We start from the raw sequence: 27606 nt of genomic DNA, 5'->3' as shown, positions 1-27606 counted from the left end.
CAAAAATTAAAAATAAAAGAAATATTCAAAGCTCAAAAAGCATCAAACCCTGCAAAACCTCCAGCATGGAAGGGATTAAATTGAACCTCACAGGGGCTGGCTGGATTGCTTAGTGGTTAAGGTGTTTGCCTGCAAAGCCAAAGGACCCAGGTTAGATTCTCCAAGACCCATGTTAGCCAGATGCACAAGGAGGCACACATATCTAGAATTCATTTGCAGTGGTGAGAGGCCTTGGCACGCCCATTAATTCTATCTCCCTTGCTCTCTCCCCCTCTTTCTCTGTCAAATAAATAAATAAAAATAAAAGTATTAAATTGAACCTCACAGTAATAACTTTAAACACTAATAGCCTCAATTAACCAATCAAAAGACACAGGGTAACTGGATGAATCATAAGAATGGATCCATCCGGGCTGGAGAGATGACTTAGCGATTAAGGCACTTGCCTGCAAAGCCAAAGGACCCAGGTTCGACTTCCCAGGATCCATGTAAGCCAGATACACAAGGGGGTGCACACATCTGGAGTTCATTTGCAGTGGCTAGAGGCCCTGGCGCACCTGTTCTCTCTCTCTCTCTCTCTCTCCCTGCCTATTTCTGTATCTCTCTCTCAAATAAATAATTAAAATAAAATATTTTTTAAAAGGATCCACACATCTGCTGTCTTTAAGAAACCCACCTTGCCATTAAAGATAACACCTCAGGATGAAAGGATGGAAAATGATCTTCCAAGCAAATGGAAACAAGAAAGAAGTGGGTGTGGCTATGCTAATACCTGACAAAGCAGACTTCAAACCAAAGGTAATAAAAACACAAAGAAGGCTATTTTTTACTCATCAAGGCAACAATCCAACAAAAGGATATCACAAACATAAATATAGATGCACCAAATGCAGGCATACCAGATAAAAATATTTTATTTATTTACTTACTTGTGAGAGAGAGAGAATGGACACAACAGGACTTCCAACCACTGCAAACGAACTCCAGATGCATGTGCCCCCTTGTGCATCTGGTTTATGTGGGTCCTAGAGAATCTAACCAGGATCCTTTGGCTTTGCACACAAATGCCTTAATCACCCTGCATACCAGATTTTATAAGGCAAAACTACTTAACAACAAATCATAAATAAATCCCAGTATCATCATAGTAGGGGACTTCAATACCCACTATCATTGATAGACCATCTAACTGGAAGATTAACATGTAAATAACAGAGCACACCAACACCATAGATCAATTAGACCTAAGAGACATATGTAGAACATTCTACCCCAATTCTATAGAATACACATTCTTTTCAGCAGCTTATGGAACCTTCTCCAAAATAGATCATAAATTAAGGCATAAAGTGTTCCTCCATAAATTCAGGAAAGTTTACATAACTCCCTGTATCATATCTGACCATGCATTAGAACTAAAAATTAACAACATAACAACAGAAACAGCTACTGCAAATTGAACAGCACACTATTAAGCAATGAATGGGTCATGGAAGAAATAGAAAAGGAAATTGTAAAATTTCTAGAGCTGAATGATAATGAAAATACAACATACCATAACTTATGGGACACAATAATGTCAGTCCTAAGGGGAAAAGTTATAGCACCAAAAGCCTTCATAACAGGGCTGGAGAGATGGTTTAGTGGTTAAGCGCTTGCCTGTGAAGCCTAAGGACCCCAGTTTCAGGCTCGATTCCCCAGGACCCACGTTAGCCAGATGCATAAGGGGGCACACGCATCTGGAATTCGTCTGCAGTGGCTGGAGGCCCTGGCGCACCCATTCTCTCTCTCTCTCTCTCTGCCTCTTTCTCTGTCTGTTGCTCTCAAATAAATAAATAAAAATAAACCAAAAAAAAATTTTTAAAAAAAGCCTTCATAACAAAGACAGAGAGATCTCAAATTAATAACCACTTACCTAAAGACATTGGAAGAACAAGAACAATCCAATCCTAGGAGTTGCAAATGGAAAGAAATAATTAAGATCAGAGCAGACAAGGAAAAATAGCTGGCTCACTATCATGAGGTGAGCCACCCTTGCACATCAGCTAGGGTCCAGGTGAAACCATGGAGGAAGTGGTGATATGAGCAGGAGTGGGCTCCCCGTGGTGAGCCTGACAACCTGTGCCAGGGTGTGCCAAACAGAAACCCAGAAGTTGCTGAGAGCTTAACAGTAAAGTAGCCCTAAAACACACCCGCCAAGTTTCCAGGAATTTTGCAGAAGAGAAGGTGGAAATATAAGAGCCACAGGGTAGAAGGGCATATATAGAGACATTGCCTGCCCCCACATACACACACAGTGACTGACTGCTGCTCTCACAACTCATAACCCACAATGCCACGGTGAACACCAGCAATCCCACTGAGGAGGGCCCTCAGTGGAATGGGGGCTGGGAGGAGGGGAATGGTAACCAACACATGATGTGTCCATACAAAATTTCTACTTACTAAAAAAAACATCTCTTGGGCTGAAGAGATTGCTTAGTGGTTAAGGCACTTGCCTTATCCCCTTTAACCTATCCTGTTCTCACCCTCCATTGGAGGATTCTCTATTGGAGAATCTGTTTTTGTTTGTCATAAAGCAGCAAGAACCAAAAATAATTATAATTTATCAACAAGGAAAGAACAGATAGATGACTCCTTGACAGAAGCTGAACCACCCCTAATATAGCAGCCAGGGCCTATGGAAAGCCACAGAAGAACTGGTGAGATGAACAAGAGGGCTGCTTCCATGACATCCTGATGATCTGGGCTGGGGTGATGCAGACAGACACTGAGGACACTCAAATCACACCAAGGCATAAATCCAGAAGCTGCTGAGGACTCAACACTAAAGTAGCATTAAAACACACCCACCAAGGCTCAAAGAAGTCTGCAGATGGAGGGACAGAAGTGCCAGAAGGTGCTACATGAGCAACTGGGGGAAAATGACCAATATCTGTCCAAGCATCTCATGGTCTAAGCTGCTCAGTGGCAAACAACCTGACATGATGCTCACACAAGTACAATAGTGGCACACAGCCATGGTGGGAAACCAACTGCTCTTGATTTGGCTAACTGATCTGCTCAGTGGAATGGAATCCATAGCTGGAGCTGGGAAACAAGTCAGAACCATATCCATAAACAAGCCCGCTGTCCATTATCAAGCTCCCACCAATCATGGGCTACAAGAGGGCCTACCCCTATTAAATTCTCTCTAAAAAAAAAAAAAAAAAACCCAAAGGTTATCCCATTTTATCTGGTATTAACTTCATTCTCCATTGGAGAATTTGCTTTTCTTTTTCAGATGGATGCAGATTCTAAGGACAGAACCACCCCATCACACCTCAAAAGGGCTCCAGCTGAAACTAAGAGTATTTGGGGGAAATAAGCAAGAATGCTGCTTCCTTGGTGAACCTGGTACCAGTACAAGGGTAAAGGAGACAGAACAGAGAATATTCAACTCCTACCAATCCAGATATTCAGAGACACAGAGACTCCCAAGACCTCATCACTGAAGCAGACCTAAAATGAACCCAAGATGGCTCAGGGAAATTTGTGGAAGAGGAGGCAAAAAGAGTGTTAGAGCCACACGTTGGGTCATTATGCACAGAGACATTGCCTCTTACACATAACTGATGGCTAACCCCACAATGCACCACCCATATTCCCCAACAAGGAGTGTCCCTTTGGAGGGGGGAGGATAGGGAGGAGGCTAATGATGGTACCAACATGACTGTATACACTGTGTATATAACTTCTAAAAAACAAAAAAGAGGGGACAGAAAGAATGTAAGAGCCATAGGGTAGGAAGGATTGAAGCAGGGAGGACAGACATGATATCTATGATGTGTCCATACAAGGTTTCTACTTAATTAAAAAAAGAATAGTGGTTTTCTTTGAACTGATTTTATAAAATCTGTATTTGTCCTATTTGACCATTGACCACTCCACTTGCCTTAGTGGTCAGCTATTATGTTAATTTGTTGCAACATCAACCACCCTGTTAATCTTTACTGGCAGCTTTAAGGGTGTACTGAGGCTTATTTTCAGCCTTTAGTCATGGAGTTTACAATCCATTAGCCTCTGCTCATTGTATTGGCAGAGCCTCCAGGTCATCCATAGATAAAAGCTTGGAGTTTTCTCAGAGCTTTCATTAGCATACATGCAGCCCACACATGGTCATGACCTTCTGGATAACTAGTAACAAGTTTAATTGTTCAAAACCACTATAAAGACTTTACTCCTTAGCTTCTCATTTTAAACTTGTTTGATTTTCTTTTCTTTTCTTTTCTTTTTTTGAGGTAGGGTTTCACTCTAGCCCAGGCTGACCTGGAACTCACTATGGAGTCTCAGGGTGGCTTCAAACTCGCAGCAGTCCTCCTACCTTTGCCTCCCAAGTGCTGGGATTAAAGGTGTGTGCTACCATGCATGGCTTTAAACTTGTTTGGTTTTCTTATTATGTACTGTAGTTGTCATTCATCATTTCAGGCAGCTGTTATTTCAAAATTCTTGCCTACAAATACATTGTTTTGAAAATTGCTTTTTTGGTAGAGAATTTTCTGCACTGGATATCTTTGAATCTAGCCAAATATAGATTGCTTTCCAATGGGAACTTGGCCAAGGCACCAGATAGATCAAATAATGAGAACTCCCTTTTGAATGAGGATTTCAAATAACCCAAGCTCTATTTTTTGCCCTATTATTTTTGAAGCAGATATTGAAATACTCCAAACACTCACTATTTTTAGTGGAATTAAATTTTTTCAAGAAAAGAATTCCCTGAATTCCTGTAAACTTTGGTTAATTCCTAGAGTTCTAAAAGGTGATTCTGATAGCATTTTGGGGACAGTTTTGCATTTCTTTTATGGACAAACTTTTGGCAGTTGTACTCTGTCATTTTTTTAGAAGTCACCTACCCCCATGTCAATCCTTAAAGCTGGAAAAAATATGTTCAAATAGTTATAGTGATAAAATCCATGGTCCTTTGCTTTTTTTAAGGGAGCAAAGGTTTATTTAAGCTCACTATTTCAGAGGGTTCCAGTGCATCGCAATAGGAAAGGCACATGGAGTGGCTCCGTTTGTGGCAGCAGGAGCAGATGCTAGATGGAGACTCTTCACATGGTGGATGATGACAGGAATCAGGGGCCAGGTGAGAAGCTGCAAAGGCTCCATGCTAGAGTCCTAGTTCAGCCAATGAGGCACCATCTCCTAAAGCCTCCAGAAGCACTCAGAAACCACACCTCCAGCTAGGAAATAAGGCTGGGAAGTGGGCATTTCAAACCATAACAAATGATAAATAAAGCAGTGTATTTTTTAACCACAATTAAAAATAAAAATATACTGGACATGGTGGCATGTGCCTATATAGCCCAACTACTCAGGAGGCTGAGGCAAGAGGCTCACTTGACCGCAGGAGTTCAGCACCAAACAGAATAACGTTATAGAGGTAGGTTTCAAAAAAAAAAAAAAATTAATGGGGTTGGGGATAGGGTTCAACTGTTAAAGGCTTTTTTTTTTTTTTTTCAAAACCTGCCAGCTAGGTTTCAGTTCTCCAGCCACCCATGTAAAGCTTGATGCAAAAAGTGGCACAAGCACCTGGCATTCTGTTTGTAGTTGCAAGAGACCTTGGCATGCCCATACATATGTAACAGACACACACACACACAAACAGATTCAGTTGGAAAGGAAAGGAGCTGGGAGTAGTGGTGCCCACCTTTAATCCCAGCACTCAGGAGGCAGAGGTAGGAAGATTGCCGTGAGTGCAAGGCTAGCCTAGGACTACATGGTGAATTCCTAATCAGCTTGGGCTAGAATGAGACCCTACCTTGAAAACCAGAACTTAAAAAAAAAAAAGGAACTTTAAGAAAATGGAGAGCCAGGCATGGTGGCACACACTTTTAATCCCAGCACTCAGGAGGAAGAGATAGGAGGATCACTATGAGTTTGATGCCAGCCTGAGACTACAGAGTGAATTTCAGGTCAGCCTGGGCTCGAGTGAGAGACCCTACTTCAACCAAAAACAGATAAATAAAATTCATAACTTTTTTAAGTTTAAAAAGAAATTAAAAGGGTCTCCTGAACAGACAGATCACTCCATGGCCGGAGCAGCTTCACCGCCTGCCGATCCCCCACCGGATGGAATTCACAGCAGGAGACTAAACTTCAAGCTTCACCACTTAGTTCCTGTCGACCACAAGTTTTCAGGCACTACCATGATCTGGACCCAGATTCAGAAAGATCCTGGTCGTGCCTAAAAAAATTTCAACTAGGATATCAGTTTGAAATCTTGTAAAGTGTACCCAGGTTCCTCAGGCTTCTTTAGCTTCAGCTCTAAATGGAGGCTTATCCTGTACTTGGGTTGGACATTCTTCAAAGCAACTTTCAAACTCCATTCATTTCTGCCTTTTCTGTGCTTTTGAAACCATGTCAGAGTTTGAGACTCTGAAATGCCAATTTCTTTGACCAAGTGTCCCCTAGTAGTTATGTCAGGATATGGATTCTTTTCAAACCAGGCACAAAGGGTGTCCTTTTGACTCTGGCTCAAAATAGTCCTCCTCCATTGGGATTCTATTTCCTGCAGGCTTAGATCCATGATGGAAAGAGTCACCTGGACCTCATGGAGAGACTGAAGAGGAGAGTGACTGAGCTGCTCACAGATGCACAGGGTTTATTTATGCTAGAGTAGCCCACCCATTTCTTTAAAAACAATTTTTTTTAATTTATTTGAGATAGGCAAAGAGAGAGAGAGAGAGAATGGGCCTCTAGCTGCTGCAAATAAACTCCAAACACATGTGCCACCTTGTACATTTGGCTTATGTGGGTCTTGCAGAATTGAACCTGGGTTCTTTGGCTTTGCAAGCAAGCACTTTAACCACTAAGCTATATCTCCAGCCCCGTTAAAAAATAAATATTTACTTATTGAGAGAGAGTGGCAGAGAGGGAGAGAGAGGCATTTATTAAATATGCAATATGGGCTCCAAGAATGACTGTCTACATGCTGGAGAATCTCAGAACCTGCTAGCCTCTCAGTCCAAGATTTTTGATGCCTCAGCATCCCAATCTGGCACTAAAGATCCTGGGGAATTTCTGGAGAGCCACTAATCTTCAGCCCATGCTTTAAGTAATAACCTCAAGTGTAAATGGTCTTAAGTATCCATTTAAAACATTTAGCCTGGTGTAGAGGCAAATTCCTTTAGTATCAGCACTTGAGAGGCAGCTGTAGGAGGATCACAATGAGTTTGAGGCCAATCTGGGACTATAGAGTGAGTTCCAGGTCAGCCTATGCTAGAGTGAGATCCAAAACTTTTATGACATACTAGAGTCAGTTCTTTATTTTGAGGTAATGTCTCACTGTAGCCCAGCTTAACATGGAATTGACTCTGTAGTCCCAGACTGGTGTGGAACTCACCTGTCCTTTGATTTTATGTAACCTTATTTATATGCTCAAATGCCTCCAAATCTTCTCTATCATGAAATGCTATCCAAACTTAAATAACTAATATATTTTTCTTATGAAGAGTATAGTTTTTGTTTAAAATACACAGATGATGACTGTACAGTGGTGACTTCCCAGGCAGCATTAGTTGGTTCTTTCTGATGTGTCATAGTTGTACAGTGTGACTAATGACCACCATGGCTTAGAACTGGCCAGGGATTATCCAGCTCCCAGGCATCAGGATTCTGCTCTCTGCTTTTACCTTAGCCTGCCTTATTGGCAAAGAACCTGGAGCCTGCCTTTACCTGGAGAGCATGAAGAGGACAAAGAAGGGTGTAGAGAGGACCAGCTGCAGTGGGCGCCAGTTTCAAATGGAAAAAGCCAGTCCTCCCAGGAATACTTGTCCTGTGTTGTAGGAAAAAAGCATCGCTGTTACTGCCATACATTGTGATTGGGACACTGTCCATTCTAACACTGGAAGAAAACATATGAATAATCATTACTTCAGAAAAAGGATGATTTCAAAGTAAACTAAAGGCATGGAAAAAGCAAAAGGCTCAAATACTGACTTACTGAGATAAAAAGAGTTTGACAAAGTCAGCACGCTTGACAACCCAGCCAAGAAACGTAGTGAGCAGTAAAGGAAGAAGGTGGGAGCAAAAGCTGCATGGGTGTCAGCAATGGCCAGCTGGAGTGAACACCGTGTGTAGATCACCTTCCACCCAAACCTATGAAATATCAGACCAGATAAGATTATTTAAGAACAAAAACAATATGTTGACGGTAACAAAGAGCTAACACATCTTAAAATTCAGGATAAATGTTTAACAAGCAGAACACAACACTGTACCTAAGATATCACAAACCATTATACTAGTCCACAAAAAGAATCAGGCATGCAAGCCTACTCTTATAGTCGATGCAAGAGCATTGTCAAAGCTCTCAGAAAAACATCTCCTGGACAGCTATTATGTCATGGAAACCATATAAAAAAGACGAAATACATCAGTTACCACAGATGATTATCATAAAAACATACATTTAGGGGCTGGAGAGATGGCTTAGTGGTTAAGCGCTTGCCTGTGAAGCCTAAGGACCCTGGTTCAAAGCTCGATTCCCCAGGACCAATGTAAGCCAGATGCAAAGGTGGTGCATGCATCTGGAGTTTGTTTCCAGTGGCTGGAGGCCCTGGCGCACCCATTCTCTCTCTTTCTCCCTCTGACTCTTTCTCTCTCTATCTGTGTGTGGCACTCAAATAGATAAATAAAAAAAAATGTTTTAAAAACATACATTTAGTAGAATGGGGACTATATGGGAAAAGGAAGATGATTAGCAGAAGAGGGGATGGAAGAAAGGAGAGAATAATGGGGACTGACTATAGTCAAAGTTCAAGATAGACCTGAATGAAAATATCTTTATGAAACCTATCTAAAAAGAGGGGGGGGGGGAAAGGTCCTGGCCTGGAGGCACAGCACTAAATCCCAGACTCAAGAGGCTGTGACAAAATGATTGATTTTAAGTTCAAAGCCTGCCTGTATTAGAGTGAGTTCAAGGTAACCCTGGACAATTTTAGTGGGATCCTCCCTCAAAATTAAAAGTAAAATAAGAGAGAGTTGGTGTAAAGTTTGATCTACTTAATCTCTTCCTCTCTCTTTTGCTGTTCTCTCTCATCTTTCTTTTCATGGTACAGGGGCTTGAACCCAGGGTTTGTGCATATTAAGCAAAGTTCTACTACTGAGCTATGAACACTGCCCCTTTACTTGTCTCAATTTTCTTTTCTTCCCACTCTCAGACTAGTACATTTCAAGTTATTATCCATTGTTTTAATCCCTTCTGTAGCCTTAATAGCCACAGATACAACTGGCTTCCTAAATCTCCAAGTGCAGTTTAACAGGCAACTCTAACCCAGAAAAGTCAAAACAAGTATTTTGTTTTAGCTCCTCTAAACTTGTTTATTTCTTAGTCTTCTCTCTTCCTTCCCTATTTTCTAGAGAATAGTTTCCTATTTTATATCTAATAGAATCTTATAAATCTGAGCTTCAGGTATTAAAATTAATCTGTTACCACTGATCTCTTTGCTGCTACTATTAGCTTCTATTTGTCATTCCGATGCAACTATCATAACCCTGCCCTTATTGTCATTAGAATTGAGGTTTAAGACACACATAAAAAGCACACAAAACAAATGTCTGTGACTTCACAAAACACGTGTGCACACAGCTTTACATTACTCCTGTTGCAGTTACCTTCTCGTCGCTGGGACAAAGTGAAGGATGAATAAACATACTTCATGAAAGATGGGTGAACATTCTTTAACTCAGAAAGCTCTGAGGAACCAAAACAATTCAAGACAGTCCACCATGCAGAAAGCCACTGAGGCAGCTCCTCTGACTCACTGGGAAAGATCCAATAAACCAGATGTTGCGGTTATTCAGTTACTTCTCTGCCCCTACCAGGCTGCACCTGATTCCTGTCTATTTCCTCACACAGCACCCTCATGAGCTGCACCTGTCCCCTGCTGTATCCTTTAGCCTCCATCCTGCAGGAGGGTTGTAGCCCCTCACTGTGCTTCAATAAACAGTCTCTGTTGAGTCAAGTCCAGTTTGATTTTCTCTTTCACTTTCCTTACATTTCTGGCATTGTGAGTCAATCCTCAGCGGTTTTTGGGTCCCATGCCCCTTCCTTCTCTCTCTCTCCTACCTCCCTACCAATGTCTCACTTACTTGGCAGCACAGATGGCCACTGCGCTCACTATTCTGGACTACACAGCCACTAGCTGTGACCTGAGACCTCTGGTCTTTTGAGGCCTTTGTCTATGGGCATGACTCAAGTTCCATTCAGTTTCATGGTTCAGGGAGCTTTTTGTAAACCCAGCTTGATACATGGCAGCTTCTTCCTTTTTATATTCTTTTAACCCTCTCCTTTCAGACTTTTGAACTTCAAGTGAGAAGCCATTCACAATTTGAGTGACTTCCATTCACAACCTCATCAAATTCCAGCTTTTAAGAGAAGGTACTCACTCTCGCTCTGCTGTGGAGGTGCCCCGTCTCAGACCTTAGAAACTCCAGGAGCTTCTCACTCTCTCCTCTGTCCATGGATGATCAGAGATTCCAGCAGCCCCGCCCCCCATATTGGTCCACTGGACACTCCAGGCATTGAGAGGGTGGGGATGCTCCCTCCTAATCCTTGGGTCTTCCCTTGTTGCCCTTCCTAAGCCAGGGTGCAGTCCCTGGAGGTGGGATCAGCCATACCACTTAGCCCCTATCCTTCAAAATGGGTTGTAAATTATCTATTCCATGACTCAGCACTGATTTATTTTTATTTTTTTTCTGTTTTGACAACATCCATAATTATAGACAACAAACCATAATAATTCCCCCTCCCCACTTTCCCCTTCACAAATCCACTCTCATCACATCTCCTTCCCATCTCAATCAGTCTCTCTTTTATTTTGATGTCATCCTTTTTTTTTTCTTTTCCTATTATACTGGTCTTGTGTAGGTAGTGTCAGGCACTGGGAGGTCGTGGATATCAAGGGCATTTCGTGTCTGTAACAGTGCATTGTAAGCACTCCCACCCTTACTTTGGCTCTTGCATTCTTTCTGCCACCTCTGACTCAATGGACCCTGAGCATCGGAGGGTGTGATAGAGATGTTTCAGTGCTTAGTACTCCTCTGTCACGTCTTCTCAGCATCATGGTGCCTTTTGAGTCATCCCAGAACTCACCATCATCTGAAAAGAGAAGCTTCTCTCACCAAAAGTGAGAGTAGCATTAATAAATGGGTATGAACGTTAAGAAAAGTGCTTGCTGGGCAGCTTGGAGAGCATAGTATATACACTTAGCTGGACACAGCAGACAATATACCCATAGGGCTCATGACTTCCCCCATCATAGGATTTTAGTATGTGTTCCCTCCCATGGAGCAGGCCTCCAGTCCAATTACAGAACAGTTGGTTTCCCCCATAATAGACATGCCACTATTGCACCTGTTAGCTCATTTGATCTTGCTGGCAGCATCCACTGTTGTTTACCTCCACTGATGCCTTCTCTCTCTCCCATGGAGCTATATGCAATGTTTTTTTCCAGCTTTCTGTCAGCCTGTCTACACAGAGGTCTTCTGCTCAGCTCTAACAAGATTTCTCAGTGACCTTACAGCCTGAGCATGTGGAGTCTTCAGCAATAGGGCCTTACCATCTATTCCTGGTGGGAAACCAAGAGCTTTGGCAATGGCCTCTAATATTTTGGTGGCATCAGGGACCTCCCTGGCTAAAACCTCACTGGAAAGTATCCCATTCCTGGCATTGAAAGTTTTCTAGTAACAATCTATGGCTTCTTGGATGCACCACTACCCAAAACAGTAGGTTTCAATATGACTTATCCATACTCTCTTAGATTTTGATTCATCCTCTCCACACTTTTCCTTTATTTAGTCTTTCCCCTGACCTCACTTAGGCCTTTCCACTCCCAGTAGTCTGTTCTTCTCCTTACATACATGCAACACCATCCCTTAAGTCTTCCCCTCTCCTCCCTCCCTTATCATCCCTTTCTAGCTTACTGGCCTCTGCTATGGAGTTTTATTCCAACTCACAAACAAGTCCAAATATTTGTAGCTAGGATCCACATATAAGAGAGAACATGTACCACTTTGCTCTCTGGGCCTGAGTTATCTCACTAAGTATAATCCTTTCCAGTTCCATTCATTTCCCTGCAAATTTCATTTTCCTTTACCATTGAATAAAACTCCATTGTATAAATGTAGTACATACTCATTGTCACTCATCATTTGAGGGACCTCTAGGGTGATTCCATTCCCTAGCTATTGTGAATAGAGCAACAATAAACATGGACTTGGAAGTATCTCTAAAGTTGTATGATGATTCCTTAGGGTATATTTCTAGGAGTGGTATAGCTAGGTTACATGGTAAATCTATTTTTAGCTGTCTCAGGCACCTCCACATTTACACAATGGCTGGACCAGATTACATTCCTACCAATAGTGTATAAAGGTTCCTCTTTTTCCACATCCTCACCACCATTTATGGTCATTTGATTTTTTGATGATAACCATTCTGACAGGAGTGAGATGGAGTTTCAAAGTAGTATTTAGTCCCATAGCCCATTTTTAATTGGGTTGTTTGATTTCTTATTGAGTTATTGAGTTCTTTGTATATTCTGGATATTAATCCTCTGAAAGATGTTTAGCTGGCAAAGATTTTCTCCCATTCTGTAGGCCACCTCTTTGCTCTATTCACAGTGTCCTTTGCCATACAAAAGCTTTGTAATTTCATGAGGTTCTAGTGGTTGATCTGTGGTTTTATTTCCTGAGCTATTGCAGTTATATTCAGAAAGTCTTTGCCAAGACCAATATGTTGAAGGGTTTCCCCTACTTTTTCCTCTAGCAGTTCCAGAGTTTCCAGTCTGATATAAAGGTCTTTGATCCATTTGGTAGTCATGAGCCCTAGGGGTGTAACATCTGCTGATATCTGGAAAAATGTATATAGTATGCTTATCAAACTGCCCAGTAAGCACTTCTCTTAATATTTATATCCTTATATTAACACTACTCTCACTTTGGGTAGAGAATCTTCTCTTTTCAGATGGCAGTTACCTTGGGATGACTCAGAAGGTATCATAGTGCTGGAAAGAAGTGACTGGAGTACTGAGTAACATCTCGATCACACCTTCCAAGGCTCAGGGTCTAATGCAGAAGAGGTGGCAGAAAGAATGTAAGAGCCAAAGGAAGGGTAGGACTCCTTGCAATGTGCTCCCTCCAGACATAAAATGGCCTGGATATCTATGACCTCAGAGTGCCTGACACTACCTACACAAGACCATCATAAAAGGAGGAAAAGATCATGACATCAAAATAAAAGAGAGATTGATTGAGATGGGGAGGGGATATGATGGAGAATGGAATTTCAAAGGGGAAAGTGGGGGGAAGGAGGGTATTACCATGGGATATTTTTTATAATCATGGAAAACGTTAATAAAAATTGAGAAAAAAAAGACTGACCTTAATCTTCTACAGCCTGCCTCTCTCTCTCTCTCTCTCTCTCTCTCTCTCTCTCTCTCCTCTCTGACTCTTTTATATTACTTATCTTTTTCTTCCTTCTCATGGGCACTGACCTGTAATTCCCAGTACCAGCAGGTGGCTATCATCCACAGTGAGCTTTTGATCAGAGAGACATACAAGGTTTCCTAAAAGAATGGTATTTCTGTCAGAGTACTTGATGACCCACCAAATGTTAGTGGTAAGACCCTACTGCTGAAGACACCATATGCAGCTGACACATAACATGGCAGGAAGCTGGAAGAGAGTCAGTCTCCAGACAGTCAGCATGTCTAGTGACAGAAGGTGCTGCATGGGCGACTGGGAGAAAGTGACCAATATCTGTCCAAGCAACTCATGGTCTAACCTACTTAACAGCAAATAACCTGTCGTGATGCTCACACAAGTGCAATAGTGGTACACAGCCATGGTGGGAAACCAACTGCTCTTGATTTGGCTGATTGATCTGCTCAGTGGAATGGAACCCATATCTTGAGCTGGGAAACAAGTCAGAACCATATCCAAAAATAAGTCCACTCTCCCTTACGAAGCTACCACCAATTGTGAGCTACAAGAGGGTTTACACCTATTAAATTATCTCTAAAAAAAAAAATAAGGGTTATCCCTTGTGTCCGGTGCTAAGTTTACCCTCTGTTGGAGAATCTGCTTCTCTTTTTCAGATAGACACATATCCTAAGGAGAGAACCACCCCATCAGACCACAAATGGGCCCCAGCTGAAACTAAAAATATTTGGCAAAACAAGCAAGGGTGCTGTTTTCTTGGTGAACCTGGTACCAGCACAATTTTATCCCTTTTATATGTGTCTCTTGCCTTATTGCTATGGCTAGGACTTCCAGAACTATACTAAATGAAAATGGGGATGGTGGACACCCTTGTCTTGTTCCTGATTTTAGTGGAAAGGCTTCAAATTTTTCTCTATTTAGTCTTATGTTGGCTGTAAATTTGTCATAAATAGTCTTTATTATATTGAGATATGTTCCTTCTTTTCCCAGTTTCTTTCCTAGTAGGACTTTTATCATGAAGGGATGTTAGATTTTGTCAAATGCTTTTTCTGCATCTAATCATGTGATTTTTGTCCTTCAGTCCATTTATATAATGTATTTCATTTATCAGTTTGCATATGTTGACCCATCCCTGCATCTCTGGGATAAAGCCTACTTGGTTGGGGTGAATGATTTTTCTGATATATTATTGCATTCTGTTCGCCAATATTTTGATGAGAATTTTTGCATCTATGTTCATGAGGGAGATTGGTCTGTAATTTTCAGCTTTTGTTTTTTCTTTGCTTGCTTTTGGAATCAGGTTGATGCTGGCTTCATAGAAGGAGTTTGGTAGGATTCCTTCCTTTTCTGTTTTATGGGAAAGTTTGAGAAGCACTGCTGTTAGTTCTTCCATGAAGGTCTGGTAAAGTTCATCAGTGAATCGATGTGAACCTGGACCTTTTTTAGTTGGGAGATTTTTTTACAACTTCTTGGATCTCCATACTTGTCATGGGTCTACTTAAGTGATTAATCTTATCTTGATTTAATTTTGGTAAGTCATATAAATCAAGGAAATCATCCATTTCTTTCAGATTTCCAAACTCAGTGGAGTATATGTTCTTATAGTATGTCCCTATGATTTTTTGAATTTCTCTGGTATCTGTTGTGATGTTCATCTCTAATTATATTAATTTGTGTCTCTTTTCTCTTTCTTTTAGTTGGATTTGCTAAGGGTTTATCAATCTTGTTAATCCTTTCAAAGAACCAACTCTGTTTCATTAATTCTTTGGATTTTTTTTTTTTTTGGTTTTTATTTCATTAATTTCTGTCCAATCTTTATTATTTCTTCCTGTCTACTGATTTTTGGTGTGCCTTGTTCTTCTTTTTCCAAGGCCTTAAGGTGAAGCATTAAGTTGTTTATTTGCAACCTTTCTAATCTTTTTTTTAACATTTTATTTATTTATTTTCAAGGCTAGGGAAAGAGAGAGCAAGCAAGAGTAAGCATGGGCATACCAGGGCTTCTAGCCACTGCAATGAACTTCCAGATGCATGAGTCACCTGTGCGTCTGACTTTACATGGGTACTGGGGAATCAAACCCAGGTCATTAGACATTGCATGCAAGCTCTTTAACAACTGAGTCATCTCTCCATCCCACCTTTCTAATTTCTTTCTTTTTTTTTTTTTTTTTTTTTTTGGTGTTTCGAGGTAGGGTCTCACTCTGGTCCAGGCTGACCTGGAATTAACTCTGTAGTCTCAGGGTGGCCTTGAACTCACAGCGATCCTCCTACCTCTGCCTCCCGAGTGCTGGGATTAAAGGTGTGTGCCACCACGCCCGGATTTCTAATTTCTTAATATAGGCACTTAAAGCTATAAATTTCCCTCTCAGGACAGCCTTCATTGTACCCCCAAAGGTTTTGATATGCTGTATTCTCATTATCATTTGATTCTATGAATTTTTTTTATTTCCTTGTTAATTTCTTCATTGACCCATTCATCACATAGTAGTATATTGTTGAGTTTCCATGATTTTGTGTATGCTCTATAACTTTGGTTGCTACTGATTTGTAGTTTGATCCCATTGGATCAGAGAGAGCACAAGGAATTATTTCACTTTTCCTGTATTTGTTAAGATTTGCTTTGTGTCTTAATATATGGCATATTTTAGAGAATGTTCCATATGCTGCTAAAAATTTGGATGAAATGAATTAAATGACCTCATTTAATCCAGATGCATCTCTGTTTATTTTTTGCCAGGATGACCTGTCAATTGATGAGAGTGGGGTGTTGAAGTCTACACTACCACTGTGTTTGGTGTTGTCTGTGACCTTAGTTCTAGTAGTGTTTGTTTGATGAAGTTGGGAGCCCCATGTTTGGTGCACATACATTTAGGATTGTAATGTCTTCCTGTTGGAGTGTTCGTTTAACCAATATAAAATGATCTTCTTCATCTTTCTTGTCTAATGTTGGTTTGAAGTCTACTCTGTCAGATATTAGGATAGTGACACTTGCTTGTTTTCTAGGCCCGTTTCCTTGAACACCATTTCCTTTCACCCTGAGGCAGTGTCCATCTTCTATGGGAAGGAGGGCTTCATGGAGGCAACAAATACACGGAGCTTGCTTTTTAACTCAGTTTGCAAACCTGTGTCTTTTGTTTGGGGCATTGGGGCCATTGGTATTAAGAGTTATTATTGAAAGGTATTTATTCTTGCCATTCTTCTTATTTTGTCGTTCTTCTGGTTTTTCCTTTACTCTCTTGTATTAACTATTATTTTAGTATGTTTTCTTTTGTTTCTTTACATGTGTGCTTTTCTTTCTCTTCCACATCATTTAAAGTATTTTATGTAGAGCTAGTTTAGTGTCCATGCATTCCTTTAGCCTGTGTGTGTGTGTGTGTGTGTGTGTGTGTGTGTGTGTGTGTGTGTGTGTAATGTTCTGATTTCTCTATTTGGATGGATAGTTGTTCAGGATAAAGTAATCTTGGTTGACAGTTGTTATCTTTCAGAACTTGGAATACATCACTCCAAGCTTTTCTGACTTTTAACATTTGTGTTGATTAATCTCCTTGTGGTGGTTTGATTCAGGTGTCCCTATAACCTTAGGTACTCTGAATGCTAGTCTCCCCAGCTGGTAGCAATTTGAAATTAAAGCCTCCTGGATGTGGTATATTGTTGGGGGTGTGCTTACGGGTGGCATAGCCAGTTGCCCCATGCCAGTGTTTGGCACACTCTCCTGTTGCTATTGTCCACCTTATGTTGGCCAGGGTGTGATGTCCACCCTCTGCTCATGCCATTGTTTTCCCTGCCATCATGGAACTTCCTCCTCAAGCCTGTAAACCAAACTAAACCTCTTTTTTCCCACAAGCTACTCTTGGTTGGGTGATTTCTGCCAGCAATGCAAACCTGACTGCAAAACTCCTGTTATCCTGAGGGGCTTGCTTTTGTATGTGACTTGATTTTTCTCTCTAACTGCTTTCAATATATCTTCTTTGGTTTGTGTCATTGGTAGTTTATAATGTGATGGTGAGAGGTTCTTTCCTGATTTTGTCTGCTTTTCATTCTAAAGGTTTCCTGTATCTGCATTGGAATCACTTTCCCTATTTGGAGTAATTTTTCTGTCATTTTGTTGAAAATACCTACTCTGCCTTTGGGGTGAAATTCTTCTACTATGTTGTGAATTCTTATGTTTCATCTCTTCATAGTGTTTCAAATGTCTTGAAATTCCCATTCATTTCTTCCTATTAGTTTGTCTTTCTCTTTGTTGTATTAGATCTGCCATCTGGTTTTCCAGTTTAGATATTCTGTCCTCTCCTTGATCCATTCTACTGGTAAGACTCTCTACAGAATTTTCTATTTGACTTTCCCTGGTTTTCATTTCTAATATTTCTGGTTGGTATTTTTTCATTCTTCCTCTCTCCTTACGCGTGTCTTGTATTGACTTCATTTCTTTTAAAGTGATTTCTGGTGTTCTTCAAGAATTTGTTTTCTTCTTTGGTTTCTTGCATTTCTTTGAGTATAGATATGATCTTGTTTCTGAAATCATTGTCAGGCATTTCATCTAAAACAGTCTCACTGAAGGTCACTTCTGATGGATTTATAGTTTTTGGTGGGATTGTATTGTCTTGATTTTTTGTGTTTGTATTATCATATAGAAATTTTGTATCTTGAGTTAATTTGATGCTGGACTTTTCTGATTATTTGCAGTGTTCTTAGCCATGTATTTCTGATTTTATATATCTTTAGGGTAGGAGTTTAAGGTGTTTAGCCCTTTTTTTTTTTTTTAACTTTTCAAGGCAGGGTCTTGCTCTAGCCCAGGCTAACCTGGAATTCACTATGAAGTCTCAGGCTGGCCATGAACTCACAGTGATCCTCCTACCTCTGCCTCTCGAGTGCTGGGATTAAAGGAGTGTGCCACCACCCCCAGTATGTTTAGCTCTTGTACTCCAAGGAAACAGCAGAAGTGACCCTGGGTGGTAAGTTTGCCTGCTATCCAAGTATTCTAGTATACTGGGTAAAGCCATTTACTGGCACATTCTAAAATTCAACTGAGCAATATACACATCCAATCCAAACCAGCACAGAGTATTTGTGCAGTAGTCAGGATTAAAACAAAAGATAATCTAATAAAGCCAGAGTCTCCATATGGGTGTGTGTTGCCCCACACCCTTAATCCTTTCAACAGGGAGGTTGAGATTTCTGTTCTGAAACAGGTTCCAGGTCAGCCTGGATCTGAATCAGACCCTGTTCCCCAATAATGATAGAAGAAAAAGACAAAGGCCCTATGAATCAAGGAACATTAAAGGCAATAATAGTGAACACCAAAATACAACTTATTTGAGAATGATAAAGCCAACCAAGAATATGTAACACATATCCTGCCCTGACATGTAAAGTTAGATTAGCACTTCCAGTGGAGCCCTGCACAACTGCCTTTTTATAAGTAGGCCCTGTTACCTACCTTTGGGGAAGACTTCCAATCTCACAAATGCTGAGTGCCCACCTCACTCTTTTCTGTTGAGATCTGGGTCTGGTGTTCTGAGCAGCTGTGCTGGAAGCCATGCAGCTGGGGTGAATGAGTTCTCCAAAGGCTCACAGCACTGATGGTTGCCAGATGGGAGGCTGCAAGATGCCTAGAGGTGTATCGAGCTCCTTAGCTGGTCCCATTTGTGATCTTCTTCAGAAGCTGGTCAGCTGGTCCCTTCTGTTTTCTCCTTCAGGTTTCTTGACTTTGTGAGGAGACTGATGTGAGTGGAAAAACCCCTCCACCTGGTTTCGGCTCCTGCAGCTCGGTGCTGGCTGGGTGGGTATGTGGACTGTGGCTGCTGGTGCCTTGGCTGGATTCTGACCCAGATTTCTCTTTTCTAGAAGTGCTGAATTTTTCTTGCTTCTGTGCTGTGGTTGATAACTTATATACCTTCACTTTTCAGTAAAAAAATGTGTTTTGCTTTTTTTTTTTTTTTTCTTATTTCCCTCCCTCGGCTGCTTTGGCGTGAACTATGCCGCCACCTTACCCAGAAGTTATCTCAGCACTAATTTAAAGGAACTCAAACTAACTGAGCTCCTACCCACCAAATTTCTCCAATTTGTTTAGTCAAATTTGGCCACAATAGTCTCTTGAGAATGGCCACCATTGGCCTGAGTTTGATACTTTTGATTTCAACATTATCATTGATAACATTCTTGATAACATTCTCCAATGAAATGGTCCCAGGTTCCCCACATCCAGGGCTTTTTTGCCCTCCACTCCCACTCCTCCCTCTGTACCCCTTGCTCCACTCACCAAATACTCCTGTAAAAATACCTTCTGAAATGTCCATACCAAGACCCACTCTCAGCTACAAACCCCCTGCCCATCAAACTTCCCCTTCTGGGCTAGAGAGATGGCTTAGCGGTTAAGCGCTTGCCTGTGAAGCCTAAGGACCCCGGTTCGAGGCTCGGTTCCCCAGGTCCCACGTTAGCCAGATGCACAAGGGGGCGCACGCGTCTGGAGTTCGTTTGCAGAGGCTGGAAGCCCTGGCACGCCCATTCTCTCTCTCTTTCCCTCTATCTGTCTTTCTCTCTGTGTCTGTCGCTCTCAAATAAATAAATTAATTAATTAAAAACAAAACAAAACAAAAAAAACTTCCCCTTCCCCATTTACTCCCTGAACACTGTCTTATACTTTTGACCCATCCTCCAGTCCTTTTCTTCCTCAGCCAAACCTATATAACATCCCCTTTCCCCACCCTCTTCCTCTGCCTTACTCAAGCTCACAAACTAGTTCTATCAGCCCCCTACTCTCAATCCTGCCTTGGCCTCAGCCTCCTTATACAAAACTCTTACTCATCCTTCCATCTCTAAACATTTACCAGTCATAAGCAATGGCCACATCAGTTGTTCTTTGTAGCACCAGATAAAGTTAATAAGGCCTGCTCATCAACTCCGTACCTTCCCAGCGGCAAAAAATGTGTCAACTCTAAATTCAAAGTGCTGGTACCTGTCTTTGTGACAGTGTTTATGTCTGAGGATATAAATATCTTGTTTATATTGCTGATGTGTTGACACTTACTCATAAGTAAATACTCATGTAAATTGTTTAAAATATCAAATTAAGTCCTCACCAATTTACACTGCAACTATAATTTTAAAGATAAAACACCTCTCTCCTTTAGTAATGTTGTATGTGTTTCATGTCTGTCATATGTCTACTGCTGGCCAGCCGCTTGTCGTGCTGCCACATGTTTGTATGTTTCATGTACTCTGTCATATGTACAACTAACCTTATGGCCACTAAGGGTTATGAAATGCATAGATGTATTTTAAAATGATACTAAATTACTACAAAAGGTTTACAATGTATTTAAAATAACCTCTATTGTTTTTTGATTTTTTGAGGTAAGGTCACACTCTAGTCCAGGCTGACCTGGAACTCACTATGTAGTCAGGGTGGCCTCAAACTCACAGCGATCCACCTATCTCTGCCTCCCGAGTGCTGGGATTAAAGGCGTGCACCACTACGCCCGGCTCATAACCTCTATTTTTTTTTATTTATTTTTTTTATTTATTTATTTGAGAGCGACAGACAGAGAGAGAAAGAGAGAGAGAGAGAGAGAGAGAGAGAGAGAGAGGATGGGCACGCCAGGGCCTCCAGCCACTGCAAACGAACTCGACTCATGCACCCCCTTGTGCATCTGGCTAACGTGGGTCCTTAAGATTCAAAACTGGGATCCTTTGGCTTTGCAGGCAAGCACCTTAACCACTAAGCCATCTCTCCAGCCCCATAACCTCTATTTTTTGACAACATGCTTGTTAATGCTTTATACAATAATAGACACATTTGTATACCAATTTTTTAAAATTTGTGTATATCAAATATTAATCCTGCTTCTAGAGACTGAGACATATTTTTAGATCAGAAAAGACTTTATAATGTAAAAGATTGTTCTAAGGTATGTTGTTAAAAGGGTATGGCTGGGATGGAGAGATGGCTTAGCGGTTAAGGTGTTTGCCTGCAAAGCCAAAGGACCCCAGTTTGAATCTCCAGGACCCACGTTAGCCAGATGCACAAGGGGGCACACGCACCCGGAGCTCATTTCCATTGACTGGAGGCCCTGGCATGTCCATTCTCTCTCTCTCTCCCACTCTCCCTTTTTCTCTCTCTCTCAAATAAATAAAAAAATTAAAAGGGTATGGCTAAGCCAGGCGTGGTGGTGCACACCTTTAATCCTAGCACTCAGGAAGCAGAGGTAGGAGGATTGCCAAGAGCTCGAGGCCACCCTGAGATTACATAGTGAATTCCAAGTCAGCCTGACCTAGAGTGAGACCCTACCTCAAAAAAAAAAAAAAAAAGAAAAGAAAAAAGGGTATGGCTAAGGTAAAAGAATGTCCTAAGATATGTTGTTAAAAGGGTATGAAAGTTGTTATAAAAAGATTGTAGGACTTAAACTGAAAAAGGTTTAAGTTGTTTGTGGTATAATGGGTTAGCTTAAAAGTTTTCATTTTCCATATTTTCTCTCACCTTAATAGTTCATATAATTCAGACTACTCTTTGTAATAAGTTGATAAGTTTATTTATATTGCCATGTCTCAAATGAAGATTAAAATTGAGTTATACCCATATTTCCTACTGTTAATCTCTGGCTACTGAAAAAGTGACTGTTTAACAAAATCAAAATTCATTTTTAATGAGCTTTTGTTTGTTGAATTAAACTTAAACATAAAAATCATAAATATGAAATATATATATATATCTCCACTAACTGGACTGACATGTAAACTCTAGGCCTTCTTCCTCCTGCTATATCTCTTATGCCTCCTAACTCCCCTATTCCAATTCTTATACCTGGTAATATGAAGCCTAAAGGAAACATAGTTGTTCTCCCCTTGCACACAACATTAAGCATCTTTACAGGTGTGGCCACAGCAACAACTAGACTCAGTGTCTATACATGAAAAAACTTTCCTATTAAGTCAGCTGTCAAAGGACCTAAAAGAAATGTAAGATCAGATCACTCCATCCGAGATCATCTTGATTCACTGGCCCCTATAAAACTCCAAAGTCACAGAAGACTTGACCTCCTAATCACTGCCAATGGGTGAGATGACTCTGAGACCAGGCAAACAAAACTTCAGCAGAGACATACCAACGTCTCAGGATGGAGGCTTGGGTCACTTCCAACCAGGTTACTCCCCACACTTATGCCCTTCCTCCTAATATAATCCTACTTACATTTTTGCCTTGTCTTCTAAATTTTTTGCAGATATTTCTTCTAGAATGTCTTAATGCCATTACTCACTCCACTACCTATCCAGACTCCTCACAATAGACATTTCAGGATCCATGTCCTCAATCCAGTTCACACCCCCACCCTCCCCAAACCCTGACAAACAGACCCCTGGCCACCATCCCACCTGTCAGCAGAAAGTAGTTAGAGATGGATTCTACACCCCTAGATCACTTCCCAATTGCTTTTTCTTTTCCAGAGTCTGGATATGAAGGGCTAATGGACTCACTGTGGAAGATGCAGAAAACAAACATTTCTGTTATTCAGTTACTCGTTTACCCCGACCAGGTTGCATTGATTCTATTTCCTCAAGTAGGACTTATAAGCTAAGCCCTTTCCAATACTAAGCACTTTAGCTTCCATCCCATGGAACCCCTCACTGTGCATCAATAAACAGTCTCTGATTGTTAAGATCAATTCTGGTTTGCTTTTCTCTTTCACTTTCCTTACACAAAGCATGCAACCAGAAGCAAGTTATGAGAGGAAGGGATTTATTTCAGGCTTAGGCTCCAGGGGAAGTTTCATCATGGTGGAGGAAGCTGGCCTACTTCATCATACATCCGTATCAGAGATAACAGCCAGCACCGGCAAGCATGAGCAGACTCTGTACACATCACAAGGCTGGACTCAAGATCTGCCCCTGACACACCTCCTCCAGCAGAGCTCCACCTGCTGCAGACTAAGTAGGAAGGTTAATCAAAAAGAACTGAGGCTATGAGGCTACAGAGCCGTTTACATTCAAACCACAACTCTCATTCAAGAAATTCATATTACTCTTTCTTCTCTCTGCCCTCATCAAAGGTAACTACTTTCACAAGTGTTAACACAACAGATAATTTTGTCTGTTTTGACCTCTACGAAATTCAGAACCAGCAGTTTGTATGAATCCTTTTTTTGTTTGTTTTTGTTTTTCAAGGTAAGGTCTCACTCTAGCTCAGGCTGACCTGGAATTCACTATGTATTCTCAGGATGGCCTTGAACTCATGGCGATCCTCTCACCTCTGCCTCCTGAGTGCTGGGATTAAAGGCGTGCACCACCATGCCTGGTTTATTAATCCTTTTTCATATAATTTCATGCTGGTCATGCATGTGGCAACATTTTGTTCTTTCCCATTGCTACATAGGAATTTTTTTGTTCTTTTTTTTTAATTTATTTGAGAGTGACAGAGAGAGAGAGAGAGAGAGAATGGGCACGCCAGGGCCTCTGGCTAACGTGGGTCCTGGGGAATCAAGCCCCGGACTGGGGTCCTTAGGCTTCACAGGTAAGCGCTTAACCGCTAAGCCTTCTCTCCAGCCCCTAAATAGAAATTTATGTACATATGCCATACGTGTTTTGATTCTACTGTTGATGGATATTCACTTGAATCTGTGCTCACTTATTTATTCACAATTTCATCAGACTGTTCCATTCATTCATCCATCCCTCCATCTGAAATATCAATAGTACAGAGACCCAAGCTTGAAAACTGAAGACGAATGAACTCTTTAAGTCATAACTCTATACTATACTACGTCATACTCAGTGTTACCATTTTAACTTAAAAACCAGGTAGCAGGCTAGAGAGGTGGCATAGCAGTTAATGTGCATGCCTGCAAATTCTAAGGACCCAGGCTTGATGCCCCAGTACTCATGTAAGCTAGATGCACAAGGAGGCACTACTCACTGTACATGTGAACCTACACTGCAAGCATGAATGGATGGCCAGTCCAGAAGTCTGGAAGTGTCTATAATAGTTTATCTTAGCAAAGTCGATGCAACTCAGACCATTGTCAAGACCAATAACATTGTCCTATAAATTTGTCCTTTTCAATATCCACATATCTCCTTCCTCTCTGCTTCTGAATTAATTCCTATTTATGAAATTCTGGAATCTGCTCTTAAAATTGCCTTTTGCAACTAATCTGATTTAGATGCTGCTTTGTCAGCCTTCATGCAGCATAATGAATTTATCACAAATTATAATTTCCAGCTTATATACAATTTACTTTTGTTCTGTTGTAGCTCCCTAGATTCAAAAATAGAAGGCAGCATGTGATATGATCCAAATCACAAAGTTTAGTAAATATCTCTTAAATAAGGGAATGAAGACCACACCTACTCATCATCTCAAGAGAGTGAGGTGACATTCACCTGTCTGTAAGATACACCAGACTTCCCAGTACTGACCCAACCATAAATACAATTCGAAGCACATATCTTAAAGACTGGAATTCACAGACCATGTCCCACTGAAATAGAAAGAAAGCAGCTTAGTTTTAAAGAGTATAATGCTTCAGTGGAAACACTCTGGACTCTCCCCGCAGGTCCTGCCTCCCTGCCCACCTTCACCTTCACTGCTCCCTCGGGCATCCCACACTCTAAAACTACTGCACTTACTTCAGCCCCTCAGATGCAGCGCATTCTCTTGCTCACCTCACAACTTCCTCTTTTTTTGCTTTCAAAGTAGGCTCTCACTCTATCCCAGGCTGACCTGGAATTTACTATGTAGTTAATCTCAGGCTGGCCTCAAACTCACAGTGATCCTCTTACCTCTGCCTCCCAAGTACTGGCATTAAAGTCGTGTGCCACCATACCCAGCACTTTAAAACTTTTCAACCATTTGTAGCCATTTGTCTTTATTCATCTTCCCCTCAGACCACCAACTTTTTTATTGCATTAATATCTATACATCATTTAGGTACCATAATTGAAAACAGATAAAACATAATTTTAACAAACTTCACTTACCAAAATTAAAAATATTCAAAGGACCCATTGTTTTCCATGAAGGCCCTTTTTTCTGTTTAGATAACATAAGGTCCAACCTTTGCCTTCTCTTAGCAGTCCATAATTCAGCCTACTACAATTACTCTCGTCTTTGGTCATCAAAATAATGATGTTTGTATCCTATAGCCCCAGAAACTATGATTTACTTGCTGTGGGAATTTGTTCTACAGTAGTTATTGAGAACTGCTGACCTGATAAAAACATTTACTTAACAATAATCCAGTTGCTCTTAAAATTACAGGCTTTATAGCCAGGCATGGTGGCACACGCCTTTAATCCCAGCACTCGGGAGGCAGAGGTAGGAGGATTGCCATGAGTTCGAGGCCACTCTAAGACTACACAGTGAATTCCAGGTCAGCCTGAGCTAGAGTGAGACCCTACCTCAAAAAACCAAAAAAAAAAAAAATATATATATATATATATATATATATATATATATATATGTATGTATGTATATATTTATATATATATATATATATATATATATATTATAGGTTTTATAATAATGTTAAATGATTTTAAACAGGTTTACATTAATTAACCTAAAATGTAATTACTTGACAGTAGTTTGGTGTGCTTAAACCTTTGCTACCTGCTGAAGGAATGAAGAAATGACTGGCTGTAGTACATATCTGAGGACTAAATATGTAAAGTAAATCCATTCTTTTTTTTTTTTTTTTTTTAGGTAAGCCCAACAGACTGGCTTTTTTTTGGTTTGTTTTATAAGAGAAAGAGAGAGAGAGAGAGAAGGAGGCATGCCCAGGCCTCCAGGCACTGCAATCGAACTTCAAGCATGTACACCATCTTGTGTGCATGTGTGACCTTACCCACCTGTGATACTTTGTGCATCTGGCTTACATGGAACCTGGAGAGTTGAACATGGGTCCTTAGGCTTTGCAGGCAAGTGCCTTAACTGCTAAGTCATCTCTCCAGCCCATATATCCATTCTTTATCTGAACTCTAAGCACTTTGACCATATAAGCAAAATATTTAAATAAGCCCTCTTACCTTAGTCACAATAGTGGAGAGGAATAAGCTTTGGTCATATACCCAGCCATCCACACAGGGTTCCATCTCTGCCTTGCTAATGTTTGTAAAGGTCTCATTTAGGTGAAGGAGTTGCCACTGGGGATGAATGAAGCGATAACATTTTGATGGCTTCAAGTTTGAGTCCAGTGGAATGGCGATTCTCAGACGGGCTCCATGGCTGAGCATCCCTGTGTCACTGTCAGAGGTGGTGTCACTGTCGATGATACGGACAGACCCAGCAGCGATGCCCAGGGATGGCTGCAGTGAAGTTCTCTAATAAAACATGAGTGTTTGAGAGGGTACAAGAGATAAATAACAAAACTAACTGAAGGGTCTGAAATCTTCCCCAGCCTCCAGCTTGATCCAGGAGCACATCAAAGGTCATTGAAGCTGAGCAGGGGTCGCAAAGAGCAAACTGTGACTTCACAGAGATAAGGTTGAATGGAAAAATGTTTCGTTTCACTAAGTCCAGTAACAGTGGGTTGACTCCAAGTTCACTATCTCTTCAATGAGCCCTGCCTTACCTCACCAGTGCAGAACTGTGGGAGGATGTTTCCCCGAGTCCGTTGGGTCTTGGTGGTCACAGAGTTCCAATAAAGGTATTTATTCATCAAAGAAATTTCTAGTAGTTGACAACTGGACCTGTTTCTGTGAATAATCCTTTCCTCAGCATCTCAAATTCTTGGGAGTAGACATTCAGGTGTAAGTAACCTCATAAACTAAAATGCATCTGTTCAATGGTTTGCAATGATTTTCAGGAAAGGAGTGCTGGAGTCTCAAAAGTGAACAGTCCTGTGGTGTTTCTGTGCAAAGAACAGAGCCATATATTTTCTTGGTTATGGCTCATTGTCACCTACAAGTTAATGACTAATACTCTTAGTTAAAACAAAGTGAAATATTGATCACCAGTGCTGACAGTTGGTAACTGAAGTTCTGCTTCACTCTAAGTCACATCAGTGTTAATGGATTAAGAGTCTTGAAATAGAGCAATACAGATAAGATGCAGGGAGAAGGAAACAGGGTTTTTATGCAATAGTTTATTTTACCAGATTTGTTGATTCCTGCTGTGGGGTAGCAATTTCC

General features: G+C 40.9%; 1 protein-coding gene across 1 annotated transcript in view; it reads right to left on the bottom strand.

Moving 5' to 3' along the window:
- Positions 1–26908, bottom strand: part of LOC101615621 (steroid transmembrane transporter SLC22A24-like) — a 67204-nt gene extending 40296 nt beyond the window's left edge. Inside the window, 5 exon segments of the mRNA XM_045137744.1 lie at positions 7628–7888; positions 7988–8142; positions 24859–24956; positions 26503–26757; positions 26759–26908. Coding sequence (XP_044993679.1) covers positions 7628–7888; positions 7988–8142; positions 24859–24956; positions 26503–26757; positions 26759–26908 — 919 coding nt within the window.
- Positions 26909–27606: the final 698 nt, after the last annotated feature.

Source organism: Jaculus jaculus, chromosome 1 (assembly GCF_020740685.1).
Source record: "Jaculus jaculus isolate mJacJac1 chromosome 1, mJacJac1.mat.Y.cur, whole genome shotgun sequence".
In the NCBI taxonomy this organism is placed as follows: Eukaryota; Metazoa; Chordata; class Mammalia; order Rodentia; family Dipodidae; genus Jaculus; species Jaculus jaculus.
The sequence above is the reverse complement of the archived record's forward strand: the minus strand, read 5'-3'. Positions and strand labels throughout refer to the sequence as shown.